The sequence below is a fragment of the Petromyzon marinus genome, unplaced genomic scaffold (assembly GCF_048934315.1).
Source record: "Petromyzon marinus isolate PM22_M1 ecotype Great Lakes invasive population unplaced genomic scaffold, UKy_Petmar_22M1.pri1.0 PM_G_Scaffold_72, whole genome shotgun sequence".
NCBI classification, from domain to species: Eukaryota; Metazoa; Chordata; class Hyperoartia; order Petromyzontiformes; family Petromyzontidae; genus Petromyzon; species Petromyzon marinus.
Genome location: NW_027423027.1, coordinates 198,207 through 215,623, shown reverse-complemented (window position 1 = coordinate 215,623; position 17,417 = coordinate 198,207). Strand labels below are relative to the sequence as shown.

Genomic DNA, 17,417 nt, shown 5'->3' with positions numbered 1-17,417 from the left:
GAAAGAGAGAGATGAAACATCTCCTGCTGCTACTTTTGCTGCGTCTCCCCTTAAACTCATACAGGAGACTACACATTATAGTGGTAGTAGGACACAGTACTACTACTACACAGTACTACTACTACACAGTACTACTACTACACAGTACTATTACACAGTACTACTACACAGTACTACTACTACACAGTACTATTACACAGTACTACTACCACACAGTACTATTACACAGTACTACTACTACACAGTACTACTACACATCACTACTACACAGTACTACTACTACACAGTACTACTACCACACAGTACTACTACACAGTACTATTACTACACAGTACTACTACTACACAGTACTACTACACAGTACTACTACACATTACTACTATTAAACAGTACTACTACTACTACTATACAGTACTACTACTACACAGTACTATTACTACACAGCACTACTACACAGTACTACTACACAGTACTACTACACAGTACTACTACTACACAGTACTACTACTACACAGTACTATTACTACACAGTACTACTACTACACAGTACTACTACACAGTACTACTACTACACAGTGCTACTACCCAGTACTACTACTACACAGTACTATTACTACACAGTACTACTACTACACAGTACTACTACACAGTACTATTACTACAGAGTACTACTACACAGTACTACTACTACACAGTACTACTACACAGTATTACTACTACACAGTACTACTACACAGTACTATTACACAGTACTATTACTACACAGTACTACTACACAGTACTACTACTACACAGTACTACTACTACACAGTACCATTACTACACAGTACTACTACACAGTACTATTACACAGTACTACTACTACACAGTACTACTACACAGTACTATTACACAGTACTACTACACAGTACTACTACTACACAGTACTACTACACAGTACTATTACACAGTACTACTACACAGTACTACTACACAGTACTACTACTACACAGTACTACTACACAGTGCTATTACACAGTACTACTACACAGTACTATTACTACACAGTACTACTACCCAGCACTACTACACAGTACTACTACTACACAGTACTACATCTACTACACACGCCAGCTCGTGACGTCTACTTAGTAACACTTGGCCTGCTGAGTCTCTGTTTCTGTCTCTCTCTGTCTCTCTCTGTGTCTGCCTCTCTCTCTGTGTCTCTCTGTCTGTCTCTTTCTCTATCCCTGTGTCTCTCTCTGTGTCTCTCTCTGTCTCTTTCTCTATCCCTGTGTCTCTCTCTGTCTGTCTCTTTCTCTATCCCTGTGTCTCTCTCTGTCTGTCTCTTTCTCTATCCCTGTGTCTCTCTCTGTCTGTCTCTTTCTGTATCCCTGTGTCTCTCTCTGTGTCTCTCTGTCTGTCTCTTTCTCTATCCCTGTGTCTCTCTCTGTATGTCTCTTTCTCTATCTCTGTGTCTCTCTCTGTGTCTCTCTGTCTGTCTCTTTCTCTATCCCTGTGTCTCTCTCTGTATGTCTCTTTCTCTATCTCTGTGTCTCTCTCTGTGTCTCTCTCTGTCTGTCCTTTTCTCTATCCCTGTGTCTCTCTCTGTGTCTCTCTCTCTGTCTGTCCCTTTCTCTATCCCTGTGTCTCTCTCTCTCTGTCTGTCCCTTTCTCTATCCCTGTCTCTCTCTCTCTTTCTCTATCCCTGTGTCTCTCTCTGTGTCTCTCTCTCTGTCTCTTTCTCTATCCCTGTGTCTCTCTGTGTCTCTGTCTGTCCCTTTCTCTATCCCTGTGTCTCTCTCTCTCTGTCTGTCTCTTTCTCTATCCCTGTGTGTCTCTCTCTCTGTCTGTCCCTTTCTCTATCCCTGTGTCTCTCTCTCGGAGGCGACGACGAGATGGTGACGACGATGGACGTGAGTAGCACGACGGGCAATCATCCCACTTCCCAGCAACAGCCACGAGGTCCCACACAGGGGCCCCTCCTGGACTCTCAGCGAGGCCACGCCCCTCCCCGGCCACGCCCTCCTTCTGGAACCTGCGAGCGCCCTTCCCGATTGGCTCCCTCTGTGACTTTTAGCCGAGATGTCCCCCTCTCAAGTTTCTACCGTGGCCTGCAGGCGTCAGTAGTGGCGTCGCAGGCAGCGCTATGCCACGCCACTCGCAAAGGTTAAAGGTGAGTACTTAACAATAATGACATTTTGATTTAAAGCTTTCGTGACTGCAGGGATTCATATTCTTGGTTCTTTCGGTAAAGTCACCTGAACGTAGAAGGGAAACAATAAAATAATAAAAATATAAAATTCTCACGAAGTTTCGACTGCAACACGAGCAGTCATCATCAGGTGTTTCCCTTCTACGTGACTTTTACCGAAAGAACCAAGAATAATAATGACATTGCCAGGCATCTTAATTTCTTTGGGAGTACTCCCTTGGTGATTTAATATTGCTCGAAATAGATTGGTTTAATGTGGTTCATTAAGGTCCAGGTAATGACTACGCTTGCTGTACGAGTTACAAATCTGTTATGAGTGGCTAATGCTGATTTGTTTTTACGTGGATTAAATGCACACAGCAGCCAGTGCAAAGGCGTTTTTTTGTACAAATACATTTTGAAGTATATATAGTATGGCCAATTTAAACACTGCATAAAACAAATTATAAGATTAATGCCTTTTAATGTTAATGAATGCAAAGGAAAAAAGATCAAAACACAGTGTTTAACCATTCGGTCTCTGATACATTTAATGTTTAGTTATGAAATCGGCTCAAATCTATCAATATATCAATAGTTACATTTCCTGTAAGTTTTAAACTATTATACACTGCAAGTACATCAAGTGAAGGTTGGTTGAATACTGTAGTTTAAATTTTTGAAGATTTTGGTTGAGGTTTTATTTTGAACAGTACAATCGTGTTCATCAACCAATCAACAGAGAGCCGCTCTATGGGTATCTCGGTAAAGTCAAGTAGGTAATAAAATAATTTAAAGTAAAACAACATTTTATCTTATACCTACTACGTAACTTTACCGAAAGAAACTAAGAGTGTGGATCCCTGCAGTCACGAAAACTTCAAGTCGAGATTATTATTATTGTTGCTGATACAGCTGACCCTGGACTTCCAATATCCCGGGAAAGGATTCGAGACTTCCCCGGACGTCGGCAAACGCGAACTTACCAGGAAGAGAAACCGGGACAGGTGGCAACTCCAGGTGGAGCGCCCCGCGACAATTACCGACCGCGCGCGCGGTCGGAGCGAGCGACTGGCGGCGCGTGGGCGGGGCTTGGTGACTCACCCGGACTGTACCACCCCGCTGGACGTTGTGGGGGGGGGGGCTGGCAGTGCCCTGCTCGACAATGGGTCTCGGTGGTCACGATTTACATTTAGAGATGGGATCGGCCAAGTTCGGCTTCCCCCCCACCCCCCACCGCCCACCGCCGCACCCCCTCCACTTTGTATCGGATACGGTGAGTTCAGCTCCTGGCTAAGTGACTCAGTGCCCAGGTCGACTGCCGCCACTCTGCTGCGTCATTAAAATCGTAAGCCCGGCCAGGTTCAAGTCCTGCTCTGGAGAGGGGGTGGTGTTGGCTCAGCCTATCATCATCATCCCTCGGTGGGAGTGGTCGATAAAATAGGTACCAGTTAGGTGGCACGTGACTTGTAGCCACCAGGGCGCACAGAAAGATGCGGGCTGGATGTTTTATGCCGGGTGAACAATTATGATGCCGGATCATCGACGCATGCAGAGAGAATCGAAGCCCCGGGCAAATTGTAGCTCGTGGCGAGCGGACACCGTGGACCCTAGCGACTGGGTCGCGACTGATTAATGAAAAGATTGTGGGGTCATTAGGAAGGATCACAGGGAGGTGGTGAGGATGGGTCTGGTAGGACGGGGAAGTGGGAATTGGAGCGAGTGGACAGTGTGGGGGAGGGGTTCATTGGGGTCTTGGTTTTGTGGGGGGGGGGGAGGTATGGGCGAGGCGGGTGAGGCTGTAAACAGCCCTGAACCAGTGGTGGAAACTCCACATTACTATGGTGGGGGGCGAGTAACCCCACGGATTATCAAACCCGGAGATCTGCGTTGGGTCTTTCACATCCACTACCACCTATGGGCACACGACCCTGCCACGTGGGGGCGGACCCTGCCACGTGGGGGGGCGGACCCTGTCACGTGGGGTGGGGGGCGGACCCTGCCACGTGGGGGCGGACCCTGCCACGTGGGGGAGGACCCTGCCACGTGGGGGGGGCGGACCCTGCCACGTGATGCGCGTTCGGTCGACCTCACGGCCACATTGCGTCACTGTGTCACGTGAGTACTTTGTGCTATAGAGTCACTAAATATACTGTTATAGAGTCACTAAATATACTGTTATAGAGTCACTATTAATACTGTTATAGAGTCACTATTAATACTGTTATAGAGTCACTATTAATACTGCTATAGAGTCCCTATTAATACTGTTATAGAGTCACTATTAATACTGCTATAGTCACTAATAATACTGTTATAGAGTCACTATTAATACTGTTATAGAGTCACTATTAATGCTGTTATAGTCACTATTAATACTGTTATAGAGTTACTATTATTACTGCTATAGAGTGACTATTAATACTGTTATAGAGTCACTATTAATACTGTTATACAGTGACTATTAATACTGCTATAGAGTCACTATTAATGCTGTTATAGAGTCACTATTAATACTGCTATAGAGTCACTATTAATACTGTTATAGAGTCACTATTAATACTGTTATAGAGTCACTATTAATACTGTTATAGAGTCACTATTAATACTGTTATAGAGTCACTATTAATACTGCTATAGAGTCACTATTAATACTGTTATAGAGTCACTATTAATACTGTTATAGAGTCACTAATAATACTGTTATAGAGTGACTATTAATACTGTTATAGAGTCACTATTAATACTGCTATAGAGTCACTATTAATACTGTTATAGAGTCACTATTAATACTGTTATAGAGTCACTATTAATACTGTTATAGAGTCACTATTAATACTGCTATAGAGTCACTATTAATACTGTTATAGAGTCACTAATAATACTGTTATAGAGTGACTATTAATACTGTTATAGAGTCACTATTAATACTGCTATAGAGTCACTATTAATACTGTTATAGAGTCACTATTAATACTGTTATAGAGTCACTATTATACTGCTATAGAGTCACTATTAATACTGTTATAGAGTCACTATTAATACTGCTATAGAGTCACTATTAATACTGCTATAGAGTCACTATTAATACTGTTATAGAGTCACTATTAATACTGATATAGAGTCACTATTAATAATGCTATAGAGTCACTATTAATACTGCTATAGAGTCACTATTAATACTGCTATAGAGTCACTATTAATACTGCTATAGAGTCACTATTAATACTGTTATAGAGTCACTATTAATACTGTTATAGAGTCACTATTAATACTGTTATAGAGTCACTATTAATACTGTTATAGAGTCACTATTAATACTGTTATAGTCACTATTAATACTGCTATAGAGTGACTTAATACTGCTATAGAGTCACTATTAATACTGCTATAGAGTGACTATTGATACTGCTATAGAGTCACTATTAATACTGTTATAGAGTCACTATTAATACTGTTATAGAGTCACTATTAATACTGCTATAGAGTGACTATTAATACTGTTATAGAGTCACTATTAATACTGTTATAGAGTCACTATTAATACTGCTATAGAGTCACTATTAATACTGCTATAGAGTCACTATTAATACTGTTATAGAGTCACTATTAATACTGTTATAGAATCACTATTAATACTGTTATAGAGTCACTATTAATACTGTTATAGAGTCACTATTAATACTGTTATAGAGTCACTATTAATACTGATATAGAGTCACTATTAATAATGCTATAGAGTCACTATTAATACTGCTATAGAGTCACTATTAATACTGCTATAGAGTCACTATTAATACTGCTATAGAGTCACTATTAATACTGTTATAGAGTCACTAATAATACTGTTATAGAGTGACTATTAATACTGTTATAGAGTCACTATTAATAATGCTATAGAGTCACTATTAATACTGCTATAGAGTCACTATTAATACTGCTATAGAGTCACTATTAATACTGCTATAGAGTCACTATTAATACTGTTATAGAGTCACTATTAATACTGATATAGAGTCACTATTAATAATGCTATAGAGTCACTATTAATACTGCTATAGAGTCACTATTAATACTGCTATAGAGTCACTATTAATACTGCTATAGAGTCACTATTAATACTGTTATAGAGTCACTATTAATACTGTTATAGAATCACTATTAATACTGTTATAGAGTCACTATTAATACTGTTATAGAGTCACTATTAATACTGTTATAGTCACTATTAATACTGCTATAGAGTGACTTAATACTGCTATAGAGTCACTATTAATACTGCTATAGAGTGACTATTGATACTGCTATAGAGTCACAATTAATACTGTTATAGAGTCACTATTAATACTGTTATAGAGTCACTATTAATACTGCTATAGAGTGACTATTAATACTGTTATAGAGTCACTATTAATACTGTTATAGAGTCACTATTAATACTGCTATAGAGTCACTATTAATACTGTTATAGAGTCACTATTAATACTGCTATACAGTCACTATTAATACTGCTATAGAGTCACTATTAATACTGTTATAGAGTCACTATTAATACTGCTATAGAGTCACTATTAATACTGCTATAGAGTCGCTATTAATGCTTCTATAGAGTCACTATTAATACTGTTATAGAGTCAATATTAATACTTCTATAGAGTGACTTAATACTGCTATAGAGTGACTATTGATACTGCTATAGAGTCACTATTAATACTGCTATAGAGTCACTATTAATACTGTTATAGAGTCACTATTAATACTGCTATAGAGTCACTATTAATACTGCTATAGAGTCACTATTAATACTGCTATAGAGTGACTATTGATACTGCTATAGAGTGACTATTAATACTGCTATAGAGTGACTATTAATACTGCTATAGAGTCACTATTAATACTGCTATAGAGTCACTATTAATACTGCTGTAGAGTGACTATTGATACTGCTATAGAGTCACTATTAATACTGTTATAGAGTCACTATAAATACCGCTATAGAGGGACTATTAATACTGCTATAGAGTGACTATTAATACTGTTATAGAGTCACTATTAATAATGCGATAGAGTGACTATTAATACTGTTATCGAGTCACTATTAATACTGCTATAGAGTCACTATTAATACTGCTATAGAGTCACTATTAATACTGCTATAGAGTCACTATTAATACTGCTATAGAGTCGCTATTAATGCTGCTATAGAGTCACTATTAATACTGTTATAGAGTCAATATTAATACTTCTATAGAGTGACTTAATACTGCTATAGAGTGACTATTGATACTGCTATAGAGTCACTATTAATACTGCTATAGAGTCACTATTAATACTGTTATAGAGTCACTATTAATACTGCTATAGAGTCACTATTAATACTGCTATAGAGTCACTATTAATACTGCTATAGAGTCACTATTAATACTGCTATAGAGTCACTATTAATACTGTTATAGAGTCACTATTAATACTGTTATAGAGTCACTATTAATACTGTTATAGAGTCACTATTAATACTGTTATAGAGTCACTATTAATACTGTTATAGTCACTATTAATACTGCTATAGAGTGACTTAATACTGCTATAGAGTCACTATTAATACTGCTATAGAGTGACTATTGATACTGCTATAGAGTCACTATTAATACTGTTATAGAGTCACTATTAATACTGTTATAGAGTCACTATTAATACTGCTATAGAGTGACTATTAATACTGTTATAGAGTCACTATTAATACTGTTATAGAGTCACTATTAATACTGCTATAGAGTCACTATTAATACTGCTATAGAGTCACTATTAATACTGTTATAGAGTCACTATTAATACTGCTATAGAGTCACTATTAATACTGCTATAGAGTCGCTATTAATGCTGCTATAGAGTCACTATTAATACTGTTATAGAGTCAATATTAATACTTCTATAGAGTGACTTAATACTGCTATAGAGTGACTATTGATACTGCTATAGAGTCACTATTAATACTGCTATAGAGTCACTATTAATACTGTTATAGAGTCACTATTAATACTGCTATAGAGTCACTATTAATACTGCTATAGAGTCACTATTAATACTGCTATAGAGTCACTATTAATACTGCTATAGAGTCACTATTAATACTGTTATAGAGTCACTATTAATACTGTTATAGAGTCACTATTAATACTGTTATAGAGTCACTATTATACTGCTATAGAGTCACTATTAATACTGTTATAGAGTCACTATTAATACTGCTATAGAGTCACTATTAATACTGCTATAGAGTCACTATTAATACTGTTATAGAGTCACTATTAATACTGATATAGAGTCACTATTAATAATGCTATAGAGTCACTATTAATACTGCTATAGAGTCACTATTAATACTGCTATAGAGTCACTATTAATACTGCTATAGAGTCACTATTAATACTGTTATAGAGTCACTATTAATACTGATATAGAGTCACTATTAATAATGCTATAGAGTCACTATTAATACTGCTATAGAGTCACTATTAATACTGCTATAGAGTCACTATTAATACTGCTATAGAGTCACTATTAATACTGTTATAGAGTCACTATTAATACTGTTATAGAATCACTATTAATACTGTTATAGAGTCACTATTAATACTGTTATAGAGTCACTATTAATACTGTTATAGTCACTATTAATACTGCTATAGAGTGACTTAATACTGCTATAGAGTCACTATTAATACTGCTATAGAGTGACTATTGATACTGCTATAGAGTCACAATTAATACTGTTATAGAGTCACTATTAATACTGTTATAGAGTCACTATTAATACTGCTATAGAGTGACTATTAATACTGTTATAGAGTCACTATTAATACTGTTATAGAGTCACTATTAATACTGCTATAGAGTCACTATTAATACTGTTATAGAGTCACTATTAATACTGCTATACAGTCACTATTAATACTGCTATAGAGTCACTATTAATACTGTTATAGAGTCACTATTAATACTGCTATAGAGTCACTATTAATACTGCTATAGAGTAGCTATTAATGCTTCTATAGAGTCACTATTAATACTGTTATAGAGTCAATATTAATACTTCTATAGAGTGACTTAATACTGCTATAGAGTGACTATTGATACTGCTATAGAGTCACTATTAATACTGCTATAGAGTCACTATTAATACTGTTATAGAGTCACTATTAATACTGCCATAGAGTCACTATTAATACTGCTATAGAGTCACTATTAATACTGCTATAGAGTGACTATTGATACTGCTATAGAGTGACTATTAATACTGCTATAGAGTGACTATTAATACTGCTATAGAGTCACTATTAATACTGCTATAGAGTCACTATTAATACTGCTGTAGAGTGACTATTGATACTGCTATAGAGTCACTATTAATACTGTTATAGAGTCACTATAAATACCGCTATAGAGGGACTATTAATACTGCTATAGAGTGACTATTAATACTGTTATAGAGTCACTATTAATAATGCGATAGAGTGACTATTAATACTGTTATCGAGTCACTATTAATACTGCTATAGAGTCACTATTAATACTGCTATAGAGTCACTATTAATACTGCTATAGAGTCACTATTAATACTGCTATAGAATCACTATTAATACTGTAGAGTCGATATCTACTGCTATACAGTCAGCATGTACTACTGTAGAGTCCATTAATACTGCTATACAGTCAGCATGTACTACTGTAGAGTCGATATCTAATGCTATAGAGTCAGCATGTACTACTGTACAGTCCATTAATACTGCTATAGAGTCAGCATGTACTACTCTAATCATAGCAGGTACCACCACTTTCGCTTGCCCTGCTCTAATCATAGCAGCTTACACCACAGTATGCATGCACTGCTGCAGGGAAAGCAGGTACCACCACACTATGCACTGCTGTAGTAATAGCACGGACCACCACAGTCACTATGCACTGCTGAATTAATAGTGCTCAGTTGTGGCGAGAGTGCAGAGTTTCTCACATCTGCCCAGTGTGCTCATGACCGGCTCCGGTTTAACACCAGAGTGTGTGAGGACGGGTGAGACATCCTCTAACACAAGTGCGGCTACGCTTTTTTTTGGTCACGCTGCACAATGGTGCCGATCGCCGGGACTGGTTTACTACGGCCTTTGGAGCGGCTTTGCCAGTTTCGCCAGATCGGCCCAGGACCGCTGGATAATGTCGGATGATAATCGTGTGGTGACGGATAATCGATGACGATCGACGGTGTCTCGAGCTGAATGCGGTGCCCAACGTGCGACATTGGTTGACGCGCGGCCGGCCAACGCGCCGTCTAAATCCGCGTCTCTCTTCTGGAATTCTCAGGCGGGCAACGCTTTTGGTGAGCCGGCGGTCGCAATGAGCTGGAGCTTCCTGACCCGTCTGTTGGAGGAGATATCTCTGCACTCGACGTACCTGGGCAAGCTCTGGCTCACCACGTTCCTGATCTTGCGCATCATGCTGACTATCGCGGCGGGCGAATCCATCTACCACGACGAGCAGAGCTCGTTCATGTGCAACTCGCAACAGCCGGGCTGCACAAACGTCTGCTACGACTCCTTCGCTCCCCTTTCCTACGTGCGCTTCTGGATTTTTCAGATTATCACCGTGGCGGTGCCCAGCATTCTCTACCTCGCCTTCGCCATACACAGGATACAGAGGTCTAGTAGAGTTACGACGACGACGATAATCGTGATGATGATAATGACGATGAAGGCCCCCCCCCCCCCCCCAAAAAAAACCTTAATTCCACTCTTTGTTTTGGTGAGAAGGATATTTTTTAACTTTCATTCCCGCGTCGTTATCCGCAGGTCAGAAGGCTCGACCGGCCACAAAAAGCACCGACGGACCGAGCAAGCCGAGGAGAATGTCCAAGCGGAGAAAGGAGGGGAGTTTGCCGACGAGGCTGGCGAGGTCAAGAAGAACGACCACAGATGGCACGACGGGCGCCGCGCGATCCCGGCCGACGGCCTCATGTGGGCGTACACGCTGCAGCTCGTCCTGCGCACGGTGGCCGAAGTGGGCTTCCTTCTGGGCCAGTACGTGATGTACGGCTTGGAGGTGATCCCCTGCTTCGAGTGCCCCCGCCGCCACCCTTGCCGCCACCGCGTCGACTGCTTCGTGTCGAGGCCCACGGAGAAAACCGTCTTCCTGTACGTGATGTACGCCGTGGGCGGCCTCAGCCTGGCTCTCGACCTGGCCGAGCTGTGGCACCTGGGGATGGGCGCCCTCGGGGACTTGTTGCCAGGCAGCCGAGCCAAGCGCCAGCAACGGTCAGGGCCGGATTAAGGTTCTTGTAGGCCCTAGACACTTCTGTCTCGTAGGCCTTTAGTCAGGGCCAGATTAATGTTCTTGTAGGCCCTAGACACTTCTGTCTCGTAGGCCTTCAGTCAGGGCTGGATTAATGTTCTTGTAGGGCCTTGACATTTCTATCTCGTAGGCCTTCAGTCAGGGCTGGATTAATGTTCTTGTAGGGCCTAGACACTTCTATCTCGTAGGCCTTCAGTCAGGGCCAGATTAAGGTTCTTGTAGGGCCTAGACACTTCTATCTCGTAGGCCTTCAGTCAGGGCTGGATTAAGGTTCTTGTAGGCCCTAGACACTTCTGTCTCGTAGGCCTTCAGTCAGGGCTGGATTAATGTTCTTGTAGGGCCTTGACACTTATATCTCGTAGGCTTTCAGTCAGGGCCGGATTAAGGTTCTTGTAGGGCCTTGACACTTCTATCTCGTAGGCCTTCAGTCAGGGCCGGATTAATGTTCTTGTAGGCCCTAGACACTTCTATCTCGTAGGCCTTCAGTCAGGGCCGGATTAATGTTCTTGTAGGGCCTTGACACTTCTATCTCGTAGGCCTTCAGTCAGGGCTGGATTAAGGTTCTTGTAGGGCCTAGACACTTCTATCTCGTAGGCCTTCAGTCAGGGCCAGATTAAGGTTCTTGTAGGGCCTTGACACTTCTTTCTTGTAGGCCTTCAGTCAGGGCCAGATTAAGGTTCTTGTAGGGCGTAGACACTTCTATCTCGTAGGCCTTCAGTCAGGGCTGGATTAAGGTTCTTGTAGGGCCTTGACACTTCTATCTCGTAGGCCTTCAGTCAGGGCCGGATTGAGGTTTATTGTAGGCCCTAGACACTTCTGTCTCATAGGCCTTCAGTCAGGGCCGGATTAAGGTTCTTGTAGGCCCTAGACACTTATATCTCGTAGGCCTTCAGTCACGGCTGGATTAATGTTCTTGTAGGGCCTAGATACTTCTTTCTCATAGGCCTTCAGTCAGGGCCAGATTAAGGTTCTTGTAGGGCCTAGACACTTCTATCTCGTAGGCCTTCATTCAGGGCTGGATTAAGGTTCTTGTAGGGCCTTGACATTTCTATCTCGTAGGCCTTCAGTCAGGGCCGGATTAAGGTTCTTGTAGGGCCTTGACACTTCTATCTCGTAGGCCTTCAGTCAGGGCCGGATTAAGGTTCTTGTAGGGCCTAGACACTTCTATCTCGTAGGCCTTCAGTCAGGGCTGAATTAAGGTTTTTGTAGGGCCTAGAGACTTATATCTCGTAGGCCTTCAGTCAGGGCTAGATTAAGGTTCTTGTAGGCCCTAGACACTTCTATCTCATAGGCCTTCAGTCAGGGCTGGATTAATGTTCTTGTAGGCCCTAGACACTTCTATCTCGTAGGCCTTCAGTCACGGCTGGATTAATGTTCTTGTAGGGCCTAGATACTTCTATCTCATAGGCCTTCAGTCAGGGCCAGATTAAGGTTCTTGTAGGCCCTAGACACTTCTATCTCGTAGGCCTTCAGTCACGGCTGGATTAATGTTCTTGTAGGGCCTAGATACTTCTATCTCGTAGGCCTTCAGTCAGGGCCAGATTAAGGTTCTTGTAGGGCCTTGACACTTCTATCTCGTAGGCCTTCAGTCACGGCTGGATTAAGGTTCTTGTAGGGCCTTGACACTTCTATCTCGTAGGCCTTCAGTCAGGGCCAGATTAAGGTTCTTGTAGGGCCTTGACACTTCTATCTCGTAGGCCTTCAGTCAGGGCCAGATTAAGGTTCTTGTAGGCCCTAGACACTTCTATCTCGTAGGCCTTCAGTCAGGGCCGGATTGAGGTTTTTTGTAGGCCCTAGACACTTCTGTCTCATAGGCCTTCAGTAAGGGCTGGATTAAGGTTCTTGTAGGCCCTAGACACTTCTATCTCGTAGGCCTTCAGTCAGAGCCGGATTGAGGTTTATTGTAGGCCCTAGACACTTCTGTCTCATAGGCCTTCAGTAAGGGCTGGATTAAGGTTCTTGTAGGCCCTAGACACTTCTATCTCGTAGGCCTTCAGTCAGGGCTGGATTAAGGTTCTTGTAGGCCCTAGACACTTCTATCTCGTAGGCCTTCAGTCAGGGCCAGATTAAGGTTCTTGTAGGCCCTAGACACTTCTATCTCGTAGGCCTTCAGCGGTAATGTTCTACAGCTGCTACTGCTGCTAACCCATGTCACTAACTCCCTCCGCTGTCACTCGGCTTCCTTCACGCGGTACTTGAAACTGGACGTGCGTCGTCGCTGCTGACACGTTCATTACTTAGCCAGTGCCCTCGTTCGACGGGAGGGCGCGCTGCGTGCCCGCACTTCGGCAGATTCCTACTTGAAGTCATTGGGGAGAGGAGCAAAAATATATCACGCGAGGTAAGCCTCGAAATATCGAATGCGGAAATGTCTTCCGCTATTTATTTTTTGACCGCGGCTATCGCGTGGGATGCCGTTTGTTTTCACCGATAACAAATTCGACGTCACCATGGGACCTCCCATGATGTAGCTGCACATGACGTAGCTGCTCACAACGAGCTCTCAATGTGCTGATAGTGGCATTGTGTCTGTGCTGTTCGCCTTTTGGCATCCTCTGGTCTAACACTGTTTGAGGCTAGGCTCTAAAGATAGCTCTCCCTGGTGTGGACCAATCAGTTTCAAAGACAATGCATCATATACTACCAGAGCATGTTTGTTTGCATGTTCACCACAAGTGTAGCGACATAAATGGTGTCACTACTCTGTAGCGACAGTAGCGAGTGAAGAGTGGTGCTGTATGCGTGGTGCCGCTCTATGGTACCAGAGTGAGCACGGCACGGAATGGCTCACTAGAGGGCAGGGTCCGGGTGTCGCTGAGGTCGGGTCAGGACATGATATCCTGGGTGAACCCGAGAGGGCACGTGACTGGACGAGGGGGCAAGGGGGGACGTGAGGGTTACGTGATAAGGACCCAGGGTCCATCCCGGAAGGATCTGGAAGGGGGCGTGGCCAAGGGCAGAGCCGGCCACGCCCCCTCCCGGAAGGATCTGGAAGGGGGCGTGGGCAAGGGCAGAGCCGGCCACACAGTTATAAACCAAGTCCCGGGTGGGAGCGGGGCTGCTGGGTCAACTCTGGGAATGAAGCCGCCATCTAAGGTCCTCGGTCTCCGGTCTCCGCTAGTGGACCAGGCAGCGTGTTGAGCTGTCCTGGTCCGGTAATATAATTAGCTAATTTGGGAGCGGTGGTTACCGCCCTATGTCGTCATCCTGTTGAGAGTTACCTGTTGCCTCCAGTTCTAGTGTGCGCCTAAATGGAACCCACCACACAAGTGCTGCGTGTGGTTAATGTGAACTTGATTCCATGCAAAAGGTTTCTATTTGGCGTTCCAACATCTGAACACAACTCGTGCTTTATTGCCAGAAAGGGTACGGGCTTCCTCCCTGACGCTCAAAACGTGCCGTTCCCGCTGCTACTGTCGTTGCCATGAACAGGATTGCGAACGGCGATCCTCCTCCTCCGCCTCCTCCTCCTCCTCGTCGCGCGGCCGAGACGGAGGAGGCCGCCCCCCGGCAGGTGGCGATAACGCCGGCGGCTGCGTCGCAGCTGCAAGGTTACCTGCGCGCGATACAGCGGCGGCTGGAGCTGACGGTTTCCCCACCACCCCGACGGGCCAGGGCAACGCGGGGATACGGGGAGAGCGGAGCAGGGAGAGGTGGGGGAGGCGGAGAGGGAGGACGGCGGGAGACTCCGGCCTTACGCTCGGCCGCGGTGGCCGTGAGCAAAAACCCCCAAGTGCAGCTCGACAAGAAATACGAAGTGGCGGCGGTGGCAGACGAAGTAGGAGATTCCGGAGAAGAACAAGGAGAGGTCAAGGCCGCCTCTAGGAAGGGAAGGGCCGTCCGAACGAAGAAATATCCAACCATCTCAGTTTAAGTTTCCTTACTCTTTGGTCCTTTCGGTAAAGTCACGTCGGTAGAAATAAACATTGTACTTTTTATTCTTGGTTCTTTCGGTAAAGTCACCACGTAGAAGGGAAACTATAAAATAATACAAATATAAAGCAATAGAATTATCTTATTGTTTTTTATTTTTTATTTTTTTATTTTATTGTTTCCCTTCTACGTGGTGACTTTACCAAAAGAACCAAAGAGTGTGAATCCCTGCAGTCGCGAAAGCTTCAAGTCGAGATTTAAGTTTCCTGTTTTGAGTTGAACGCCGAGTTATTCACGAATAAAGGTTTTCTCTTTTGGGGGGGTCAGATCTCGCTTGTGAGTTGTAGATATGTCGTTGAGCACTCCACCACCCGGCATCAGCCAGCAAGGTTGTGTCACGTAGACGAAACCTCGTGCCGGGTGGTTACTACTGCAGCCCACCAGTGTGTTTGAGAGAACAATTGTGAGCGTGGATTTATTCTCCCAACACTATACACTGCACTACTATACACTACACTATACACTACACACGGCACTATGCTTTACCCGACTATACACTATACTACTATACACATCACTACTATACATTACACTACTATACACTACACACAATACTGTACATTACACTACCATACACCACTATGCACTACACTATTATACACTACTCTACATCACTATACACTTTAGTAATATTCACTACTATACACTACACCAGTGGTTCTTAACCTGGGTTCGATCGAACCCCAGGGGTTCGGTGAGTCGATCTCAGGGGTTCGGCAGAGCCCCCGCCACGGAGGTCCGGACACACTTGAATTATTGTGTAAATTTGTGATGACACACACGGCCCGCTTGGCCATCACTGGCTGCAGATGATCATGCTACACTGCTTGGCCAATCAGCGCTGCGGGGAATTTAGTGCGTACTCAGTAGTCAACGTGTGACTGTTGTTGTACGTCGTGTGATTTCTTTAATATTTTATCCATACTAACTATGTCGGGCAAAAGAAGAAAGTGGTCGGACGAATATGTACAACATGGATTCTCATGTATCACGGAACGTGATGGGAGTGAGCGTCCTATCTGCATGATTTGCAACGCCAAGTTGAGCAACTCTAGTCTTGCACCGGCAAAACTAAAGGAACACTTCTTGAAGCTGCATGGAGACGGGGAATACAAGAACACAACACTTGCTGAATTCAGGGTGAAGAGAGCCAGATTCGATGAAAGGGCCACTCTGCCTGCTCTTGGATTTGTACCTGTTAACAAACCGATCCTGACAGCATCGCACGAAGTTGCTTACCTGATCGCAAAGCAGGGCAAGCCACACACCATTGGTGAAACACTTGTGAAACCAGCTGCATTAAAGATGGCGAATCTGATACTCGGAACAGTGGCCGAAGGTAAATTATCCCAAATTCCCCTTTCAAATGACACCGTCAGTGACAGAATAGAAGACATGAGTAAAGACATCTTGGCTCAAGTAGTCGCGGATCTGATTTCAAGCCCGGCAAAATTCAGCCTTCAACTCGACGAAACCACAGACGTTTCTGATCTAAGCCAGCTTGCTGTTTTTGTACGCTATGTGAAAGACGACATGATAAAAGAAGAGTTTTTTTTATTTTGTAAGCCTCTTACAACAACAACGAAGGCAGCCGATGTGAAGAAGCTTGTGGATGACTTCTTCAGAGACAACAATCTTTCATGGGATATGGTTTCTGCAGTTTGTACGGACGGAGCTCCAGTCATGCTGGGAAGAAAGTCTGGTTTTGGTGCGCTAGTAAAGGCCGATGCACCACACATCATTGTGACGCATTGTATTCTGCACAGGCATGCGTTGGCAACAAAAACCTTACCTCCAAAAATGGCAGAAGTATTAAAAACTGGTGGAATGTGTGAACTATGTGCGAAAAAGTGCTCTGAGGCACCGCATCTTCAGTGAGCTGTGTAAAGAAATGGGCTCTGAATTTGAGGTACTTCTGCTCCATTCTAATATTCGGTGGTTATCCCGGGGACAGGTGCTGAATCGTGTTTTT

At 43.0% G+C, this 17,417-nt stretch overlaps 1 protein-coding gene across 3 annotated transcripts; it reads left to right on the top strand.

The window, feature by feature from the left end:
- The first annotated feature begins 3,447 nt into the window (after positions 1-3,447).
- On the top strand, positions 3,448-15,713 carry LOC142920526 (gap junction gamma-1 protein-like). Of its 3 annotated transcripts, none has more exons than XM_076062805.1 (4): positions 3,448-3,521; positions 10,529-10,863; positions 11,014-11,241; positions 14,945-15,713. In XM_076062805.1, the coding sequence occupies exons 2-4, from the start codon at positions 10,562-10,564 to the stop codon at positions 15,384-15,386; spliced, it is 972 nt and encodes a 323-aa protein (XP_075918920.1). In that variant the 5' UTR covers positions 3,448-3,521; positions 10,529-10,561; the 3' UTR covers positions 15,387-15,713. The 3 variants fall into 3 exon arrangements, with proteins under 3 accessions (XP_075918920.1, XP_075918919.1, XP_075918918.1); XM_076062804.1 differs by having other exon boundaries at positions 11,014-11,355; XM_076062803.1 differs by having other exon boundaries at positions 11,014-11,475.
- The last annotated feature ends 1,704 nt before the right edge of the window (positions 15,714-17,417 follow it).